Consider the following 22,298-nt stretch of genomic DNA (forward strand, 5'->3'; position numbering starts at 1 on the left):
AATTCATTTTCAATAGGAAAAGTTATGCTATACAGATGATCATCTGGTAGGATCTTCAAAATTACCTAACTTGTACTAAGAGCAATGGAATTTAAACATATACTTAGCTTACATTAGGTAAACTAGTGAGGTAAAAAAAATCAGTAGGGTGGTTTTTTTTTTAAACTCAAAAAATTTATTTTAAATGCAATACAAGTAAATAATTGTTTTAATTCAGTAATAGATCCAAACTCTTCCTTCAGAAGTGTAAATACAATAGTAAATAATAAAACTAAATAAATACAGAAATCAGCTACTCAAGGCATAGATTCCCATTTGGTGGTTTTAACTGATGTGTCCAGCTATTTATGACTGTACTTGTGACAGAGGCATGACAATTTATCTGCCCACTTCAAAACCAGTATTACTGCAAATGCTAGACCTAGATCTTCTCTGTTGCATAAAAACCACCATTGGATAGCAAGAGGAAAATAACTCATGCTCAATTTTATAAAGCAATTTCAAATTCAACTTGGATCAATTATTGATTTACAGTGTTTACATATGCTGAAAAAAAAGTTACTCAAAAATAGAAATTTAACTGTTTTAGTAATTTATGGATAAATTCAGGTACTCTCTGGATTTAGTTTCAATCAATTTAAGCCCAGAAGCCTTGTGCAAAAATCACATTAGCATAGTTTAAATATTAATGCGTCTGGCCAGCAAGTTCTTAATTTTTCTTGTAGCTGGCAGTATTCTACAGTGGGTTTTTAAATACATAAAACTTATCAGAAAATACATACATACATATTTTATACACATATATTTATAAATAACTTTCACTATCCTCTAAAACAGGTACTTTAAAATCCTCTGAACACAATACAAAATTTATAAGTAAACAGATTTCAAACCAAAGCAAAATGTATTTGAAATTAACATTTAAATGACTTTTCAATTAAAAAGTAGACATTACCTGGGGAAAGTTTTACTTGGTGTATCTTTGAACATTTTAACTTCTTTCACTGCTTAGTAACTTGAGCTACTAACAGAGCATAATTTACATAATAGTATCCTGTTTAGGAGTTAAAACTAAGATTTCCATTACATGGAAGTTCCATTAAAAAGTTAATTGTTTGATATTCAAGATACCACTTTAAGCCCTGGTACACAGCAAAGCAATATAACCTGAATCAATAAACTATTAAAATGTCATGTTTTTCTTAAAATATATCAGCAACAGAGTAACAACTGCTATGAAAATACCTCAGGATATAAAACTCAACTATTAAGCAGAGGACAAAGATTCGGTGGCATCAGCATGCTGAAACAATGTTCTGGCTGTCAGAAATAAAGCAGGTGGACCAAAAATAATCCTTGTGCATTGAACTATTCCCAATCACACACTAAACATATTTACTAGTGTATCAATCATTCCTCTCATGCACTCCTTAAATCAATTTTAAAAAGAGATTTGTGCCCACAAGCTCCAGAAAGAGACTGAAATGAAGTAAGCAAAACGAGATAAATTTCTGAAAATAGATTCAAAGTAGATACTTACTACAAACCTACTATTCACTTTTTCTAGAATCCTTTTTTCATTTAGAGCCATTGATTCGCCTTTCCTCTTCTTTATTCTCTTTTTTTCTAGCTTTTTGCAAGCATACATTTTTCCTGTTGCCCGTACTTGACAGGCACACACCTACAAAAAGAAGGATGGTATGTCAGAGATGCTTGAGGCTTTTCAGAATTTTTATTTTAAAGAAGATTAAATTTAATTTTCTTTTCAAACTCTTTAATGCGGCCAAAAATTATGGTCTGTAGGCATCAATACTGAGCCTTTGCTCATGAAACAACTTTAAAGGTTCAAAAAACTGTAAGAGAAGTAGAAAAAGTGATTATACAGAGGCAAACACATTTCTTTCCGGATTGAATAGTTTAGCAAAACTGTGGATCCTGTGTTAGTGAAACAAGTGACTACAGTAACAGTGCAAAGTGTCCTAGTATGTGTTGAGGGCAAATATTCACATCACAATCAAAGAGGAGAAAGAAAATGGTAATTTAGTTGCACTCTCCTTCCATATAGGGCTCTGGTTAAAATATGTACAGAGGCATATCAATAAATTATAAACAGAATTATTAAAATCTAGAGATTTTAAATTAGGTTCATGAATATTCTACATAATTAGCAAATTGCAACTAAATTCTCATTTCCAAATGAAATTTCTAAATAGAAGAGACTGTTATCAGTCACTCCAAGTTTTCTGCAGCTTTGTGCATGACCTACAGTGCTTTAACACATTAAAACAGTTTGTATTGACAACAGCTTGCCAGATGATGAGTCAAATGTAGATTGATAGAGACAAGAGTTAAACAGACTCCCCTTTTTTTCTGATTCCTTAAGAACTGCCTTGCAGAAAGATACTTCTGTACTCACCTCTCCAAATCCACCTTTGCCTAGTACTCGATAATGCCTAAACGTGTGTTTGGTTACTGGCTGCCTGATTAACAGAAAGAAACAATTACTGCAACAGGAATTACAAATGTTAGCAATTCCTCCCCACCCCGAGGCCTGTCTTCATTTTCTCCTCTCTGTTCTGACATATTTCTGAACAGATGTTGCCTTAACCTCATGTAGAAGTACTATAATAAGCTGAATTTCAAATGAAAGGGGTGCTCTGCTAAGAAACGTGGGCTCCCTCATCTGGTCACCAGGCACTGCCGATAGCAGGAAGAAAGGCTGGGCAGGTCGGCCCTGTGCTGCCCACAGTCAGAGCCTACATGCTCTCAGCACAGGCCATTATCACCTCCTGCTGCCTCCCTTTATTGACTCTCTGACATGCAGACTGCATTTCAATGGGATCATGCTTACAATGTGGCATTTAAAAGGTAAACCATTGCTGATTCCACTTTGCTTTTTACTAAAGAAAGAGTTGTGGTATGCAAGGGCAGTTCAAGAGCCAAATTGTTAGGGTACTGATGCAGAGAAGGAACAGATAACTGGAGGCAGTAGAGCTGTTGATCCCTCTATGCTAAAACTCTCCTAATTGCGTCTGAGCAGGGCTATTACAAGGTACTGGGTTTTCCTGTGTTTGCTTTAAATGATCACTCACTGTTACTGAAGCTCTGTTCTCAGGACAACAGTGGAGGTTCATTTAGTAGAAAATTTGAGTGGCATCCCTTGTTCTCTTACTGGCTTTTGCAACGAATTCAGAAAAATAAAGACATCGGATAATTGGAATTTACAACAAAATCAGTGCTCAAGCACCTTACTGTTTAAATGTGCGATCATAGGAGGCTGAATTTGAATTAATTTGTAACAATTTCAACCTTCTGAAAGAGTCTGGACATTCACCTAGAATTGATTAGAATGTACTACATTCTGATACATATTTGTTAATCTTGCGAGCTCGTAATTACTAGATCTGTATCTGTATCACCCTAAAAAACCTAGTAGTTATCCAATTACCCAGTGGGTTATAACACTAGTTTAATCTGTTTATTAACCACTCATTAGACCAAGTTTGAAACTAAAGGATGATAGTATTCCCAAGAAAGACTGGTATTCCACTGCACACTTGACAGCCAAATATTTCTGAATTTGCATTTACCCAATACCACCTAAAGACTTAAGATTTATCACTTAAAGGCTACAGACAGACAGTTCCATTGGAGTATTGGTTCTCCTGCAGCCCATCAACATCAACCTTTACAACCTGGCTTTCAGATCCTAATTTCTTCAACAGGCAGTCTCATTTAGCATTCAGCTCTACAGCATTTCCAGCATAAAAATCAAAATTTGCCACAAAGCAAAGCTAAAATTATAACACAAACATTATAAATAAACTTACTTTTCCAGCCATTTCCACTGTAAGAAACGGGAAAAATACACACTCTCCTGGTAAGCTTCAAAAGGTCTTTTGCTTAAGTATTCATGGACAATTCTAGCAGGAAAATAAACAGAGAAATAAAATCCATCTTATTCTATAAAAGGCTGTTGAAGCAAGAGGTCTTATCAATCTACAGACATATATTTAAACATATCAATGAAGCTGTAGGCAGAAAAACATCAGAGCCAGTGTGCTCTACAATGGTTTTAACCTAAATGTCTCACAAAGTGAGTATCAGTCACAGAAAGCTGCTCCTATCAAAACACTTGTGAAGGCCAAACTACTGCTACTTATAGGAACCAGACACTTTGACTTCTGCATTTTCACTGTCTTCAAACCCACTTAAACATCAGCTTCTCAGCAGCTTTTTATGCATGTATGACCCTGCATAAATGAACTCTGAAAGTATCTACAAGGCTTCATGCATTCCTCGGAGACTGGTAAATATTTTTTTTTTCTAGGGTTTGAAATGGAAGTACTAAATGCCATATTCAAACCTTGAACACCAAGTACCTTAAAAGAAACACACCAAGATGGAGGTGGGGAGGGAAAGAAGTCATTCAAACTGTAGTCAGGTATTTATTGGACAGGGGAAACGGGATGACCTACATGAGACACTCCATTTGAGACATGTTTTATGAGGTGTTCTCACACAGCTCTTTCAATCTTATAATCTCAGCTTGTTACAAAGCATGCTTATTTCTGTTGCCAGGGAGATGACCCAAGCAGTGACAAAACCTGTAGTCATCCTTCAGACATGATCAAGCATGCCTTGAAGAACCAGAAATATTAGAAACATAAAGGCTTTAGAAAGACATGTAACACTCAGAAACATGTACCATCCCTCCAAGACAAGCCTCCCCTGCTACTACTGTGTGAAATATCACTTCATGACTGCAGAACAAAACCAAGTTGCACTGTTTTGTGTTAACTATCACAAGTAATCCTCTAATCAGCCATCTTAATGGCACATAAGTATTGGCTTCAGTTAAACCTGTTTTCAAGAACCTTAAATGTCTAAAGTTGTTCAGAAACCTTTGAAGCTTCAACTTATAACTTCATATTGTCCTGAGTACCTTCATAATGAAAGAGAGTCTCTCAAAAAAGTAAGAATACAGTAAAGAGAAATACCATTTATCTTACAGAATTCTTGGTGTCAGACAACAGTGTGATTTTATGCAAAAGCAGCAATAAAGAAAAAGCTCTGCAAAAGTCAAACATCTAAATCACATCTGAAGGAAACCTAGTCCTCTAATAAATCTGTTCCAAGGTTCTTACTTCACTTACTCATTTCAGGGACTCAGTACTTCTGGGTATAACAACTTCATATTTCACTTTCCTTAGAAACTCATAAATTTCTCTTGTAATTCTCAAATTAAGCACTAGGCATTTTTAACTTACCTAGTACAGTCCATGAAAAGATCCTTAGAAGGGCTCTTTTCCAGTCTTGCTTTACATTCATTTACTGTTTCCTGAGGTATTTCTGGCAAGTGCGCTGCAGACTTTAATAAAAAGAAAGGAAAGCAACAATGAAAGCATGAAAATCAATAGAAAAACTCAAAGTTTTGTATTCAAAGATAAATTAAAATTTTTAATATAGTTAAAGGAAAGGAACAGTTTGACTAAAGAGAAAATCAAGAAAGTGGTATTTAAGCAAAATTTTTATTTATTTCCTGTTACAGAGCAATGCATTGAAAATTATTTCAGTTATTTACTATTTCAGTAGCTGGGGGAATAAACTTGGCAATAAGTCAAATTTCTTTTTCTTTCCATAATTCTACCATCAAAAAAGCAAGTCCTCTCTTTGGCTTGGCAGGATGGAAAGAAAGAAAAGGAAAAACAAGCACAGGCTGGGAAACTATTTCAAACCATATCAAAGAAATCTGGGTTTTCTTGAAAAATGTACATGAATTAAGGTAGTCCCAAAGAAGTTCTCAAAAAGATGTGCAAATTAAGATTCTATCTGTTTTTAAGGCATCTTCGAGGCCTTTTGTATAAGATGACCAAAGCAAGAGAAGCAGAAGGAGCATCTATTCATAAAAAGGAAATATCTAATTATATACCCACAGAAAAGCTTCCACTGGATACCAAAAAAGAGATACTTGATAAATGTAAAAAATCAGCTATTAATGATTACTGCAGAAAACTGAAAGTAACAGAATGCTTCAGAAGAAAACACCATTTCACTTTGTGAAAACCTGCAGCAATTCTGAAAATTTACAGCAAACAAACCAAGGCCACACAGGAGTCTAAAAGACTTCAGATGACAATATCCTGAGTTAATTTGTTTTTAAATTTTCCGTAGGTGTTAAATGGAGAATAAATTGTAATTGTAGTAGTTATATGAAAGCAGAAATCAGTCAAGGTTTCTGCTCAAGTTGATTGAGCAGAATTTTAGAAGGCAGAACACCTCTCAGAAAGACAAAAATGGGATCAGTGAAGTTTGAAAAGTCAATTGACTAAAAACAATGCAGCCACTTAGATCTCTCTATTTATCTGACACTTATAAAGCACATGAGGAAATTTTTGCAATACATTTACCCCATTAGTGAAGTACGTCTCTAAAACTTTGAGGCCACAGTCTATGCGCTTTTCATCTGAAGATACCTCATATTCTGCCTAGGGGAAAGACATTGAAAATTTTATTATGTTCAGAGTCACTTGGCATCCTTTACATGATGATAGGCAAATTTTATCATGAACAACACAATGCTCCTAATGTAAAAGGAACAGAAGGCTATAAGCATGAAGAACAGTCTTAAGGAAAAAACAAAGCATATTGAATTTAATCTTTGAAAAACATATAAAACCTAAAAATTAGTCTAAATGCAATCAGAAACTGCATCCTAGAGGTTAAACTCGATCAATTTCAATGAAATAGTATTTATGTAGTATTGTAGGACAGAATGATCTAGATGGAAAATAATCAAGAGTACAATAATCAGCTTTCTCTTCACTGTACTTTTTTTCCTTCATTTCCTTCATTTTTTCCTTCCTTCTTTGCTTCAGTTTTGGGTAAAGCCAGGATAAAACTACTTTCTGCAAGCTTATAAACGAGATCTAAACCAAACCCTACATCATTCTTTGAAAAAATAAAACTGACTAGATACAAATTTTGAAAGTTTTTTACTTAGTAACATCTGGTATTGAGATGAAGAAAAAGAGAATTGTGTAACACCATGCATTTTGCAGATAAACAACTGGCAGCTGAACAGAGCTCCAGAAGTAGTTACTTATGGAAAAACCCACAACCAACAAATCACCACACAGATACTACTACTGAAAAACTCCAAGAACTACTTACTATTAATAATTTTATGGAATAATCTAGAAGCAGACATCAGAAGTTAAAAGATTTAAAGACAACCCAAAATCTGGGGAAAGATGAATCAGAAAAAAGCAATCTCAAACAGCAACCCACATTAGGTTTGTTAGCTGGGCCAACTCAATCAAAGCTTATGTCCTATTTCAGGATGTAAATGCATGCACCTAGGAACAAAGAATATAAGGCAGACTTCCAGAATGGAGAACTGTATCAAACAAAACAACAGTTGGGCTTATTGGGACAACAGTCATTACAAACCTCATTGGAGATTACAAGTAATTGATGTAATCAGAAGTTATTTACCTTTATAAAGAAAACCAGAACACTAAAAATGACAGTCCAAGAATCAAACATACACACAATACTGGAAATAATGGAATTCCTGATTTCCAGTTCTGCCATTAATGACCACTAATCAACACTGACTCAAGTCATCAACATCTTTTTCTACTGAGACGCTATGGTATCACCCACTTCAGCACACTACTAAAATCCACCAATCCAAATGCAAGCCATAATTTTTGCTGTTCAATTCCACAACAAAAAGTGGAAAGGAAATGATACGGAATTCTTCTGCAACTGCTAATCAACCTGAGCAAGTCAGAAAAGTTTATCAACCTTAAGTTCAGCAGTCTGCTTAGCACCTTTAACACTAATTTAATACAATCAGTTAGGCATACTGTTTTAAGTGTATGGTGTAATTTAAAAGGAAGTTTGAAAGGTGGCCTTTCCAAATAATTCTGTTACTTACAGGGAAGTTTGAACTGTCACTGATTCCTCTTCATATCTCAGTAACCCTGTCCCTAGCTAGTGAAATGAGTCACTAGATTGGATAACTCATTCCTCTCTTTAAGTTGTGTCACTTACATTCAATTATTTCACAACTCTTCTTTCTGTAAAGCCAAGCTGACTCCAGACTTTTAGGTCACGCCTTCCCAAGAACTGGACCTTACCAGACTCAGTATTCAGTACAGGTAGACAACACAGCATTGATACTACCTTGATTTTGGACTCCTGAAATAATCACACTGCTGAAATTACATTGGTTCATGTAAAGGAGTTGGGAAACTGTAGTAACTAAGATGCAAGGTTTTTAAGGCTATGACATTTCATTTTGGGAATTTTTTTTTGCAAAAGAATAAGTCTAGAATTTCTTTAACATTTTAAAAAGCTAAACTTAGCAAAAGCCAAGGTAAAAAGCACACAGCCCCAGCTTTTGCTTCTTGTGTTACCTTACAAAGAATACCAACCATAAAACCCCCCCAACACCTAAAAGATCAAGCTTGCTGAAATCTGGTGCTGAAGTCCACAAAAGGGAATCTGGTTAACTCAGGAACCATCTGTAAGAGATAGCAGGTATTATATCTCACATCCTTGATCAAGACAGGATGCAAGTTTCAGATCATGAGAGTCACCAAAGGTTATCTCGTTTCAATGATTCCCAAGAATAATTCTTCCTCCTGATTTTTCAAATGGAAGTTAACAAATATGAAAAAGTAAATTGTGAAACCATCCCTTACATCAGATTATCTGAGCTATGCTATACTTTGTTAATTCACAGAAGTGTTGCAATCCACACAACATTTTAGGTTGCATATTTCAAAACAGTTCAAATTTTTCAGTTACTGAAAAACAGTTACTTCTTAGAGACAGTTTTACCTGAAAATTACATCTGTAGAGCAAGGACACCTGCCTTAGAGCCTAAGATACATTCTCTTTTGTGCTGCCAAAGATTTTGCTACTCCTTATCTGAGATATAAGGATTAAAATGTGAACAGAAGTTGTAACCATTAAGGGCAAATCCACAGTTGTCAGTGCATGGCACTTATTAAGGGCTCTGGTTTATATTCACTTCAGGAATGAAAGCTCCACTGTTCTGGATTTCCATTCAACCCATTCAGTCCCCAGCTGTCATTCTAGTCTCGGCAATCTGGTGCTCAAACAGCTCCTGGGAGTCACAAAAGTGAAACACACCTGGGGAGTAAGCCCAATTGCACAGGGATTCTTTGACAAATATAAACAATTCCACCTCTTTGACACTCAAAGTGTTTTTTAGCTGATCTAGTGCCTCAGTTTTTACTACCAAGGGGGAAGGAAGATACTGTGAAATAGGAGGCACAGCAATAATCCCATGTACGTTCCTTACACCCTGCCTCTTCCAGAGCTATCCTGCATTCCAATATTGTAGTTTGGGATGCATGCAAACAGCAGCACTACCGTGCTTCCGTCTTCTTTAGCCATTTGTTCTCTGCATGCAAGAGCAAAAATGGCTGGACTGAGAAAACCTGTTCTTTTGTCAGCAATCTCAGTATGAGACTGTATTTTATTGCTCTTGGATTAACTGTGAGGGACAAAGAATCAAAAGCTCTGAGCTGTTCTTCTCTCCTCTTAGGGCTGTTTTGTGCCTGCCTAATCTCCTCATTACTTTCCCCCTCCCCAAGAGGGTTTTGGGCTGAGGATTTTTTGCAAAATATAGCTGTGGGCACACTTCCTTCCTCCCTTGTTCTTCAGCATTAGATATCAAGATGTAAATATATCAAGACCTTTTCCCTTAGTCTCAAAAAAATTGTTTTTTCTCCTTCCATAGATGGTTCTCTAAATTTCCATCTCCATTACATAGATTTTAATTAGCACATGCTATGTAGCCTAGGGCTTCCATGCAAGTTACAACATTTTTAAGTCTATGTTTATAACATTTTGAAGCCTGAGTATAGCAAGTAATATTCATAATACAGACATTCTTTCAGGCTCTAGAAACCAAGCAGAAAGTCTTCCTAAAACTGTTTCTCTCTTTCTCATCATGCCCATTTCTGTAGCTCAGACCATACCAAAATAGCAGAGACTTCGTAGAAAACACTAAACATTTTCCTTTAAGTAACAGAGATGGTTTTTTGACATCAGAAGTTACAGCTTTACATTCAGCAAAGATTATGTTTTCACACTGTTTTCAAGTACACAGCATTAGGAAACAGAGGTGTATAGAGAAAATTAATAAAATGGTTGTGTCTTAAACAAGCAGGCAGCTAAACCCTACACGGGTGCCCACTCACTTCCCCCCACTAATAACGAGAAGGTCAGAAGAGAGAAATCTTGCAGTTTGAAATGAAGACAGTTTGATAAAGCAAAGCTGCAGGTACAAGCAAAGCAGAGTAAGAAATTAATTCATTTCTTCCCATTGGTAGGGAGATATTTGGCCATTCCCAGGAAAGCAGGGCTTCATTCTCATGTATAAATTGTAACTTCCCCCCTTCCTCTTTCTTTCCCCAACCTTTTATTGCTGAGCACAGCACCATATGGTATGGGATATTCTTTGGGCTCAGCTGTCCTGGCAGTGTCCACTTTCAACTTCTTGCACCATCAGCCTCCTCACTTTTAGAGCAGCATGAGGAAAACAAAGGCTTTGACACTGTGTATTCCCTGTTCAGCAAGAACTAAAACATCTTTGTTACCAACATTATCTTGGTCTGAAATCCAAAATATAGCACTAAATGAGCTACAGTGAAGAAAATTAACTATATCCCAGCAGAACCATCACAAAAATCCAATATTTACATAAAAGAATATATAAGGCACTGCCTACTGATAGCCATCATCTATTTCTCACTACTTACCACTGCATCCAGAAATTCAATGCATCTTTTTAAATCTGGTCTAGAATCACAGAACTGTCTGAAGAGAAGTCTTCCTATTGGCTGTTTGTCACAAAGCTGGTTATAGTCTCTTTCTGGGAAAAAAATAATATATAAATATCTTTATTTATTTTTATTTTTGTAGTAGAACAAATGGGACATTACTCCCATTTGAACTCAGAAAAACATCACTCAAACATGAAGATTTTACTTTAACATATTTATCAAAGATACCATAAATATACAATGATTCCAAAGAATAGTGAAACACTCTTCAGTCACATCTGTATTCTACTGACTATCCCATTTACTAAAAACACACTGAATTATATGCTTGAGGTTAATTTAGGTTAGGATGCAAAAAAGCAACCATACTGTGAAACAGCAATAACAAAGCAAACAAGATTTCTTGGAAAGAGGGAATACAAGATAATAACAGAAAAGGTTAAAAAAACTATTACAAGACATTAAGGAAAGGGTAAAATATACTACCACCAATTTATAATGTGATCCTTTTTTTCTAATTCAAGGTTTTGTAAATCTATTCTTAAGTTTCCCTTAACAAAAAAAAAAAAAAAAAAAAAAAAAAGCTGTGATACGCTTTTATCTTCTCATAAATTTTATTTTCTCATAAGTTCTCCATCATTTTGCAAGTTTAAAAGCTTTTTTTTTTTTTTTTTTTTTTTTTTTGCTATTTAGCATTTAGAAGCAAGACAGAATCCTTTCCATTACCAACACGAAACTCTTATCTTTCTCTCTCCAAGGAGAGGCTTTATTCTAGGGGACACTCACCGATGGAGCACCGAATACCCTCACAGTGACTGACAGGGGGCAACTTCAGCATCTCTTTCCATTTTTTACTACGCCCACTCCGTTTGCCTAGAAGAAAATACGAATAATATAAAACACAGTACTGTGTCAGAGTAAAATTGAACATACCATTAACAGCATAAAATTAGGTCAGTTCTACACAGATGTTTCGGACTACTTTTCATGCCTAGAAAGAAATCCATCTATCAGGATATCCAAACCAATAACAAATGTGATACAGAAGAAATTTAATGCATTTTTTCATGTTTCATGTAAAGTCTTTTCCAGGAGAAATCCTTCACATTTTGTCTGTGTATGTAGAACATCTGTGCAGAGAAAAGACAAATAGCTAGGTATTTTGAAAATCACAAAAAAACCTGAAACATCGAAGATGGAACAAAAAAAATTTTGAGAATTATCTCTCAACAGTGGTAAAGAATGGAAGAAAATAAAGTTGAGTAACAAAATACCAAGAACAAAGTCCTTAAACACAATTTTAAATAATAAAGTTGTACATAAATATTCTCTCTTTAAGGGCAGTAATAACAGTAAGAGTAGATCCCACTAATAAAAGTGAGGGCATAGCTCAAATACACACTATTTACTCTAGACCATACAAGGATACCAGGAAGAACTTAGCTGTTGTAAAATTTAGATATTTTCAATGCTTCAGATTTCACAGCACTGGTGTTGAATTAGTATTGATTTTTAAAAACTACCACAATGTTTTTCTCAGTTTGTAAAAAAATATATCTGTGCTACATTTTCCATGTTACATTGAAAACACATTTGTGTTTCAGCACATTACCTTGGCCAATTTAATTTACAGAAGATATGCATACTTATCAAAAAAGCAGAGATAGACAGGAGCACATACACACTTTCAGATCCAAAACATTTCTGTGGAAGAGTAATTTAGTGCTGCAAAGGACTTAAAAAGATGTTACTAGGCTATATGATCAGATGCATTTCCACATGACAGAGCAGCAGCAAATCTGCACAGAAGCTATCTCACCCTACAAAAGCAATACACACTGTTAACCACAATGGGAGAAAAAGGAAGGGAGTTACCCAATGTAACCTGAATAGAAACTAAGCAGCAAAGGGTACCAAACTCTTTCAGAAGTAAAGTGTTAGGGTGAAAGGAACTAAAATCTTCACAATAACAAAACGTGTATTTTTTAAAGCCCCTCTTTGCTCAAACATACAGCTTCTCAAACCATTCCACCAATGCAGTTAGACCAGTCCCAGCTTGGTGTACCTTGGTTCATAGCAAATTCACACCAAATTTTTTTGTTTCATACCAAATTTATCCTTGCTAACAGGAATACTGACATCTTACTGTGCTGCTGCCACAAAACATTCTCAACTCTAGAATCTCTAGAAAGATAAAAAAATAAAGAATAAAATGCCTATAAATGTTGGCTTATGGACATTCTTTGAACTGACATCCTCTCTCTAAAGTAATGCAAACTTCTTCTGCACTTCATTTTCTAATAATCACTTTGCAGGTCATTTGCCTTTCATAAAGTTTTAGAACACAAAATACGGAATTTACTTCTCATCTTATATTTCAAGCAGTACCAGAACTAATAATGAGGCTGTAATTACCAGCATCATTAAAACAAACTGTGACTATTCCAACAAAATATTTTTGATTTTAAAAAGAAGTTGAATATTTGATTGAAGAAAATCAAATCACACAAAACATAACACCCTTCTAACAGAAGTGAACACAAAGAAGATCAAGGAATATTAACATAGATTGCCTATACACATACATTGAATAACAAGGCCTGGGTATAGATTATGTGATCGTGAAAACAATGGATAGAAGTGTCAGGTTCAGCCATGTAATACTAACCTGCAAGGTCCGCAGAAGTTAAACTGTTTCTGTTAGAAACTGCTCAGAAAGACTCAATTGTGCATGACACCACACAATCAGTACTGATCGAGAATGATAAACTGAACCCAAATTCACATCACACTGCTGTTTGTAAAATGAACTGTGATATATATCAAGAATACCACGTTCTGAAGCACTGTCAAAGAAAAAACTCAACCCATCCCAACCCAAAAAAGGAGAGGATGGCTAGTGCATTTTACTTCAAGTCCAACACAAAAAGGGCTGTATTTTGCCCAAATATTTGGCCAGTTATTTACGATGTGACCATTATGAACTTCATTTTACAAAAAGAGAACACGTGCTAGAATGCAATTGAATTCACCATCCTACAGAAGTCAATAAAGGCTACATATAATTTATTAATGATACACAAGAATCAAGGACTTAGCAGTATCAAATAAATCAATGTGCTCTCACTTTTCTCTGAACTGAATGTTCTTTTATTTACAGCAAATGCAACTGTAAAAGTCTGTAGGTCCCAGTAATGTAAAGAGCCATTTCTGGTAAAAGTTATGGCAGGAGGCCAATTTGTTTGTCACGTTATTCCCTAATTGCAAAATCCTTTTCCATTTCTGAGGCAGCTTAAACGAAGAATCAAATCAAATTATAACACTTGTGGTTTGAAAGTGTCTTAATATTGATTTCAGAGCTTCTATTCTGAATCTCATTCTAAAACACTTCAGATAAAATTCTTCCAGAATGACCAGGAGCTCACTTTCCAACAGAAGAGCCAGAAAGCCATTAAGTTAAGGTGCTTTCTGGTTGACCTCTGTGTCTCAGATGAACTACTGATTTTTGCCTCTTTCAGAAGGAATAAAAGCAATGTCCAGCTTGAAGCAAACTCATCTTGTACAAAGAGCAGGGTGGGTGCAGCAATACACCATTACAGTGAGGAGAGACTTCAATTACATTTTCAGGTACACAAGAACCTTACCTTTTCCTTCTCCCCAAATTACTTTTCAGAGTTACTATTTCAACACTTAACTCTTTACCCATTTTTGCTTCTTAAAAACATACATACTTAATTCAGTTAGATCAATGCACTAGAATATGGTATGGGCAAAATGTTTAGATGTTTTATTTGAACTTTTTTTTTAATCTTCAGAGAAATATTTAAAAATGTATGTAAGGCAATGCAGTTGGCTTATTCATCACTAAAACCAGAACTAGTTGCAAAATATGAAACTACTGTGGCCACAACCTATGTCAAGAAATAAGAATATGTTTCGAGTCCTCAGATGCACTTCTCAGAGCCACAGAGATGTTCCTTGCAGACCTAATCTGCAGACTGACTCTCATTTCAGTGAGCACAGTGTTCACTGAACATCACTAAATCAGTTTTTCTTGAGACAATGAATTTGGATTCTGTCATGCAGAATCCTTCTTCACTGGCACTGAGATTCTGGCACAGATTTTTTTGTGCCCCAGCTCTCCTGCCTGTGCAGGGCAAGCACCATGTATCTGAGGCTGAGACACACACAGCTCTGTAGCACTGGGGTGCACGATTGCTACAACTTCATTCTTGCAAAACTGATTCCACAAACCAGATTGTCAGATACCAGCTGAGAAATTCATACTAGACCACACCCAGATAAACTCTAAAAGCCTAAGACTGCAACAAGATGACAACCTACAGCACGCCTTTAGTATATAAATCAAATCAATCGGTTCAAGGAAAAATACAAAACAACTGATGCAGGAACTCTACATCATCTACACTGAGACACATGAAAATAAGCTGGGTACATACACTGCCTTAAAATATGTCTTTCCCACAGCAGAGGCAAGTTTCCTAATAGATTTAAAACTCACATGAATTCAAATCTTCTCCTAGTTCCAGACACAGTTTTCTTCAAACCACTCACAATATGGATTAAAACCTTTCGCTAAAAAAAAAATAAAGCAAAACATTCCTGTTTAACTATGACCTTATGCTATACAGGCATTTATAAACACTACTCATTGAGTAACAAATTTTGCTTTTATGCCCTTATTGGGCAAGATCCACCTTCAAGACAAAAACCAGTGTGGAATTAATACCTCAGCTCCTCAGATCAGACCATAACACTAGAACAGCACCAAGTTCAAACTAGAAGACAAGCTCACACATACCATCACCATCACCTGAGGAAGGCTGTCATGCTTCCACTTCTAGAGACAGCTCATAAGATACTGCTGTGGGGGTTCACAACAGCCTTCTCCATTCTGCAGGTCAGAATACAACTTCTATCAAGTTGTATTATGACAAAATACAAGCTTGTATCAAATCAAGCCTGGTCACAGGGTCACAGCTTAACAACTACATTAAAGAGAGTGGCAATGTTTTTCTATGGACAAAGAGGGTTTTTGTTGGGTTTTTTTGTTGTTGTTTTTGTTTCCCCCCCAGACATAAGATAAATATAATCTGGCCGGTTCTCAGTAAATGTCTCAGAATCACCTGGCTGAAAATTCAGGTTTTGGCAGAAGGTTAGCACCTAACTCACCAGCATTAGAAAGGCCAAGGTACTTCTAAACACCAACAGAAGCAAGAATGCAAGTAGTACAATAAATAAACAAAAGATATCTATAGATTACAGATCGTTACAGCATTTATAAGATAATAGTCCTCACATTCCTGGACTCAAGTACATGGAGCTGGACTCCAGCAAGGTAATACTCGAGTGCTCTGGCTCATCTGACTGTCAAGGCAGTAACACAGCAGGCAGTCAAAAGCCCAGTTCTCTCCGTGAACATTTGTGCCGTTTGTTTATGTGCACAATCATTTATTGTTCCCACAGCTAACACCACTCGAACAACTGGTTCTTCACATGGGCTCTCTATGCAGCTCCAGTGATCATGTGCACATGTAGGAATGCCAGAGCACACCCTCTGCACAGCCTCTGCACTTCACCAATTAGGTGTGCAATGGAAAGCTGGGATCAACTCAAGTAAATGTAACTGATCTTAACATTTATTCATCTGTTCTTGCAGTGAAACATTGTAACATCTCTGTATACATTTCGAGATGTCTCTAACCAGCCAATGAACAGGGTTTACAAGGGGAAAAAAACACCCGAACACTGCAATTTTACAGTCAACAAACAAGGAATTTTTTAGCATGATAGTACACTAAGAGTGCAACAGATATTACAGAAATTAAATTCCTTTAAGGTGATTGCGAAACCTCTATTGTAATTGCCACATTTGAAGTAAGCAAAGCAGCAGCATGTATCAATTACTAGACCTCTCGTGTTGTGTTTATTTAGTAAATGTAATTATTTAAGATTCCAACTTGCCCACATGCATTCTCCTTACAGTTCATTAAATAAAGGACAAAAAGGCAGGCACTGTGCATAATTCTGTACAAACACAGGAAGACATGTTTCCTGCCACAATGAGTTTACAGCAATTTAAAGCACAATGCAATAAGAGTGCAATAGAACACAGGAGGCAAACGAGGGAAGAACTGACAACAATTGAAGGCAACTACAAAAACTCTCAGCACTCTCATGTTAAAATTTGTATTTGCTGCTGGTGGACTTTCTGGGTATGAGTGTGCCTTGCTTTCCCACTTGTCCGACCCCCAAAATAATTAAAGAATGTAGTTCAGTTCAATAGCCAACTGATCTGAGCAATCTCCATAGAATTATGTTCCTAACACACACAAAATAGGACATCTTCCTTGTATCATCAACACTATACTGAAATATTACCTTATATTGCAAGCAAAAGTAGGATTTATTTTGCTTCCAGAATTATTTCAATTGCTTTCAAGCCCAGACAGATAAAACTCACTACTTGAGTGGACTGCTCATTTTCTGTGAAGAATACATCATTAAGGTAATTATTCTGAAACAAGTATCTTACAGGATTCATACAAGCCACACTGTGATCACATTCTGCTTCTGAAAGGTTCCTTCCTTCTAAATCCATCCTTGGACTGCACCTAGCAATTATCAAATCTGCAGGAGCTTACTGATTCATATGAAAACCAACTTTGGGAAGAAAACCCCAAACCCAAAACACCCAGCAACATAAGGAAAGAAACCACCTCAAAAACCCACATACCCTAGACTGGTTCATGGATCCAGCTGGCAACTGCCTCACCCATTCTGCAACCACAGGCTAGAACCATACAACCAAGAGCTGGGGGGAAAGTTATTTGAGGCATGACCTTAATTTAGCCAAAATCAATTATAGTATCAGAGGATATTCTATGCCTAACACAGACCCAATTCTTATTCCCAAACTGCTCCTGCCACAGCAATATAAATGAATTTTAAAGTGGATGCAAATGGACCAGGTATGTTTAAAATATACTCTTGGCATAAATCCTCACCTGGGGTAAACTGCAACTGACTTCAAAGGAATGATGCATCTACCCTTTGGGTCTATTTTTTCAAGACTATTACTTTAGGCAATGAAAAAAGAAAGACTCCTAAGCAGTTCAAAACATACAGGGATTCATTTCTTTCCTTCCCAACATCACAGACTACGTGTGGGATGCTGAAATGAATTCGGGGCTTATATATACTCAAAGGATTTACTGAGCATGACTGAAATAAAAACAGAAAATATAAAGAGAAACGTGAACATAAAATAAAAATTGGGGGTGGAACTCTTGTTTTTCAGAATAACCTTGTTTATATTTATTATTTCTCTCCATTTATGGGACAAATTCTTCAATGTCCTTCAAGTGAAACTAATTTCAAGTATTTTTCTGCTGGGAAAAAATGAATGTGTTAATTTCTCTGTTCTTGTACATAACTAGAAAACATATTGTTGTACACTACTCTTTCACACAAATCTGAGAAAGGAGAACATGGACTACCTGGTGTGAAAACTTGCAATCTCAGTTCATACATCACTATCACTTTATATTTATGTGGTTTTGTACCTCAGTTCCTGCACTTCAGCACTCATAAGCTCAACTTTGAGTTTGCTTTATAATCTCTTGTTTTTCTACTGAGTCACCTGTGCTTGTTCCACCATTGGGTTCACCTTAAGAGGAAGTTTTCCCCTTTTTTTTCCCACATACATGCTTCTCTCAAAGAGAAATGTATAACAAGAGGAAAGAGCAGGATTGACACAGAGGGCCACTTAACCCTCAGGCAACTGGTACAGGGAATCCCAAAACATTTTGCACTGCAGTTTTTGTCTGAAGGTAAACCCCTCCAGAGACAGGCCAGCTTTTGGCAGAAGCAGGTCAACTGAAATTGGACAAGGAAAGAAAAACTTGCAGTACAGCTCCCAACACCTAAATCTTTCATCCATGGAGTACCAAAGGATACTTTGTGCCATCACAGCATCTTCTAGTTTTAGGTACATTTAAGAATCATATATTATGTTATCAGTAACACCCACATGTACAAAGAACTGGCATTTGATTATTTATCAAATGGCTTTAAAAGAGGCTAAGGAATCCTGATGGCTTCCCTTTTTATCATAAAGAAATGTTGCAGTTGCTACAGACACATTACAAGTCCTTAATGAAAAGAGACAGGCTTCTATTAAATGGTGTTTTATTAAAAGCTATGAACATCCTCTTAGAGACAAAATTTAAACTTTTGAGGCTGGGGGGAAGCTGGGGTTTTGTATGACCTGCAAAATGGAATTAGTAAACTCCTATAAACAGATGTTGCCCTCACACAAATTGAATTAGAAGATTCACACCTCTAATGAAATAAGCCAACAGTAAGACTGAGTGAGCAGGTAGATAGCCTAGAAACAGAGAGCAAGAGCACTTTACTTTTTATTGTATAAGAGAAGAAAGTAACAAGAAGAGATTCAATTTATCTGAGTTCCTTGCTCTCTAATAACATAGATCAAATTTACTTTCGATGTATCAAATCAGATTTAAGACATGAACCTTGCTCTTCAAGGTGTGTTGATTCTGCACACCTACAAATATAAAACCCAAATGATATTCACATCCTATCAGCATTCACAACCAGAAGTATTAGAGTGCCTAAAATTAGAGGAAATTATGTGTACAAATCCAGTTTATGTGCTCAGGTAAGATTTGGTGTTATTTATTGGGAATTTCTAAATTCCCATTAGGCACCTGTCAAACTCTTTCATCAGAAGTGGACAGGTACACATCTTTTATTGTTTCTATATTTACAAAATGAAAATGACATATCTTTGGGGTTAAAAGACTTTGTAAGATGTATTCAAGGGTCCAACCTTTTACTACTCTCATCTTCATCAGAAAACAGTCTCAAGTTAGATTCACCCATGCCATAATTAAGCCTCACTGATTTCTTTTGACATGTACCACAAACAAAGAATAAGAGCACAGTAATTTACATGTTGTTTTATTTGCTTGTACAACTGATTTGTTATCCAGGTGAACACCTTCTCTCACCTACACTGAGGAGAAGGATTACTGACATGGCTAAAGCCTATCCATGAAAATAAGTGAAGCTGCTATTGTACATTAGCTTTGGATTTTACTTTCTTCCACAAGAAATAATTCTGCACTTTTCCATGCTATCCCACCTCTCCATATACTATAGAGTGTGATAATACAAATGTGGGAAGGAAAGTAATTTGAAAGTCTGCTCTTCTGTCCCAGTTGTGAGGCCCCTTTTAGCAAAGAATGTATTAAAACATCTACCTCACACACTAACTTCACAAATCCCATAGCCTTGCAATGGAAGGAAAGCACATAAGAACAGAGCTGGGACAGGGATTTTATGGAATGGTCTTGACAGATGGAGTAAACCAGACATTCCCAGACCAGCCAGAGTATCCAACAGATAGAAAATACTTTCATTTCAAGGAGGGTTTTGAAAAATGTGACATAAAAAGTACCCCATGCACAGGGGTTGAGACCTGAAAAGGTAAAATACCTTCTACCAATTGATCAATGGAGTTCTACAGTTTCAAAGCCAGAATTCACCTTTATTGTGCATGCTTACACAACAGAGCCCAGGCCAATTGAAGGCACAAAGAGAGCAACAGATTATTGCCATTACTTTTTTGAGTTTCACATCAGGTAGAACTGATCTTCACATCAGCAGCTCTCAGACTTTCATTTAGTTCATTAAAATACCTTGTTTGGTCAGTTCTACCACTATAATTTATTTTAAACATAGTGAAACCTTAACTAAAGAGGCAGCCTGACATTAAGCATCCACTTAAAAGCCTCTGCAGATTACCACTCCGCTCTTTGTGGTGAGGGTTTGGGCACAGTAAAGTTTTGAGCCAGATTCCACTTTCCCTTCATTTCTCAGATCACTTCAATGCAAATTCCAAATTCAGACAGCACCACCACAGACATGTTACCATCAGTGAAACCAGCCAAAACATGTCCTCTAGTTTGAGGTGGTCTCTTCAGCTAAGGTTGGAAAATGGCCCAAAATTGTGATCACTGTTCTGTTTTTTAAACCCCACTTCAAAGTCAAAAAGCTGATTTTCCTCTCTTGCTGCTTAAGGCAAATTTAACTGGATACACATATGGCGTAAGTGCCAAACCCATTTAGAGTTGGAGAAACTTGCAAAACATACAGAGGCAGATTCTGCTGCTCTTACTCACTTTAAACAGCTCCAGCTTAACTAATGGGACTTCTCAACACAATTAAGACAAGCAGGAGCCATTCCAAAAAGAATATGCACATTTCAAAGTTGAAAAATATAATCTGCAGAAAGTGCACTGGTAATCTAGGGAGACATTCGAGTGGCCATTTAATGGACAGTTATATACAAGAAAAAGCAGCAGGACAATCTTAGTTCAGGATGTTTTTTTTAAACAGCAGCCACGTGCTGTACTAAAACTAATTGTCTACCCAAAACGTTTGTTAGCTGGGGGGAGGAATCTGCAGCTCAAGGTGTCCTGGGGAGTCAAACCGTAAGTGTTAATCTAATGGGAAACACTTTTGTGTTAGGATAATACAAAATAGTCGACTGCAAAGTACAGGTTACATTCAACAGCTACGTTTTTCACAGGCAGGAATTTCAGCAAGATGGAGTGCAAGTTTTTTTCAGAGAAGATTTATGTCACTTTATCGTTTATGTCCATAAGCATTTATATTTATAAACAAACTGAGAACTTACAGATTAACGACCTTTTTAAAACATCCGGCAAAAACACTATTAGAATCAAGGGGGAAGGAGGAAGGGGTGTTTTTTCAGAAGCAAAGCCACAAGCCGGTAACTCCAAACAGATCCCGCGGGAGGAGCAGGGCAGGTGCCTCAGGGCACTGCCCGGGACTCACTGCCCGCCCCGGGAGGGCTCCCGCCGCCACCTCGAGGGGTCCCCCCCCCGCCCAGACCCCCTGCCCGGCAGCCTCTCCTCCCTCCCAGCCTCTTCTCCTCCATCACTTCCTCTCCCCCTCCTCGCGGGCCCCTTTACCCCTCACCTCAGACCCTTTTCCTCCCCCAACATACGTCCTCAGCCCGCCCCGCCTCGAACTCCCGCTTCTCCTCCTTCTTCGCCTCGCCCCGCGGTTCTCACCCTCCCGGGCTTTCAGCAGCACCGTGTTGGCCACGATGTTCTCGATTTCCATGGTCGGGGGCTCCTTCCCCTCAGGGCAGCCGGAGCGGGGGCCGCCCCTACAACCTCCTTCGCCCCCTCCTCCAGCCCCGCCACCGCCGCGGCGCCAAGCCTCGGCTCATCCGGCCCCAGAGGACCTCAGCACTGCGCTCGCCTCTTCCCCATCACCCGCTGCTCGCCCCGGCACCGCGCTCCCCCTCCCCGAGGGCGGAGACGGAGAGCAGGCAGCGCCCTCCCGCCCCGGCCATGGCTCCTCCGCCCGCCGCAGGCAGCACCGCCCCTA

General features: G+C 37.3%; 1 protein-coding gene across 2 annotated transcripts in view; it reads right to left on the reverse strand.

Annotated features, from left to right (window-relative positions):
• Nucleotides 1–22,246, reverse strand: part of GRK4 (G protein-coupled receptor kinase 4) — a 38,805-nt gene extending 16,559 nt beyond the window's left edge. The window contains exons 1-8 of one of the 2 annotated variants that reach the window (XR_007777395.1): nucleotides 21,977–22,245; nucleotides 11,616–11,702; nucleotides 10,806–10,918; nucleotides 6,411–6,488; nucleotides 5,271–5,371; nucleotides 3,831–3,923; nucleotides 2,417–2,480; nucleotides 1,541–1,681 (exon numbers count right to left, since the gene is read on the reverse strand). Coding sequence is in view for 1 of the 2 variants with exons in the window: in XM_009099093.4 (XP_009097341.2) it covers nucleotides 1,541–1,681; nucleotides 2,417–2,480; nucleotides 3,831–3,923; nucleotides 5,271–5,371; nucleotides 6,411–6,488; nucleotides 10,806–10,918; nucleotides 11,616–11,702; nucleotides 21,977–22,028 (729 nt within the window). In the remaining variant the exon portion in view is untranslated. Of the gene's footprint in view, nucleotides 1–1,540; nucleotides 1,682–2,416; nucleotides 2,481–3,830; nucleotides 3,924–5,270; nucleotides 5,372–6,410; nucleotides 6,489–10,805; nucleotides 10,919–11,615; nucleotides 11,703–21,976 lie in introns of both variants that reach the window. The other variant, XM_009099093.4, reaches the window with a different exon arrangement.
• Nucleotides 22,247–22,298: the final 52 nt, after the last annotated feature.

This window comes from Serinus canaria, chromosome 4 (assembly GCF_022539315.1).
Source record: "Serinus canaria isolate serCan28SL12 chromosome 4, serCan2020, whole genome shotgun sequence".
Classification (NCBI taxonomy): Eukaryota; Metazoa; Chordata; class Aves; order Passeriformes; family Fringillidae; genus Serinus; species Serinus canaria.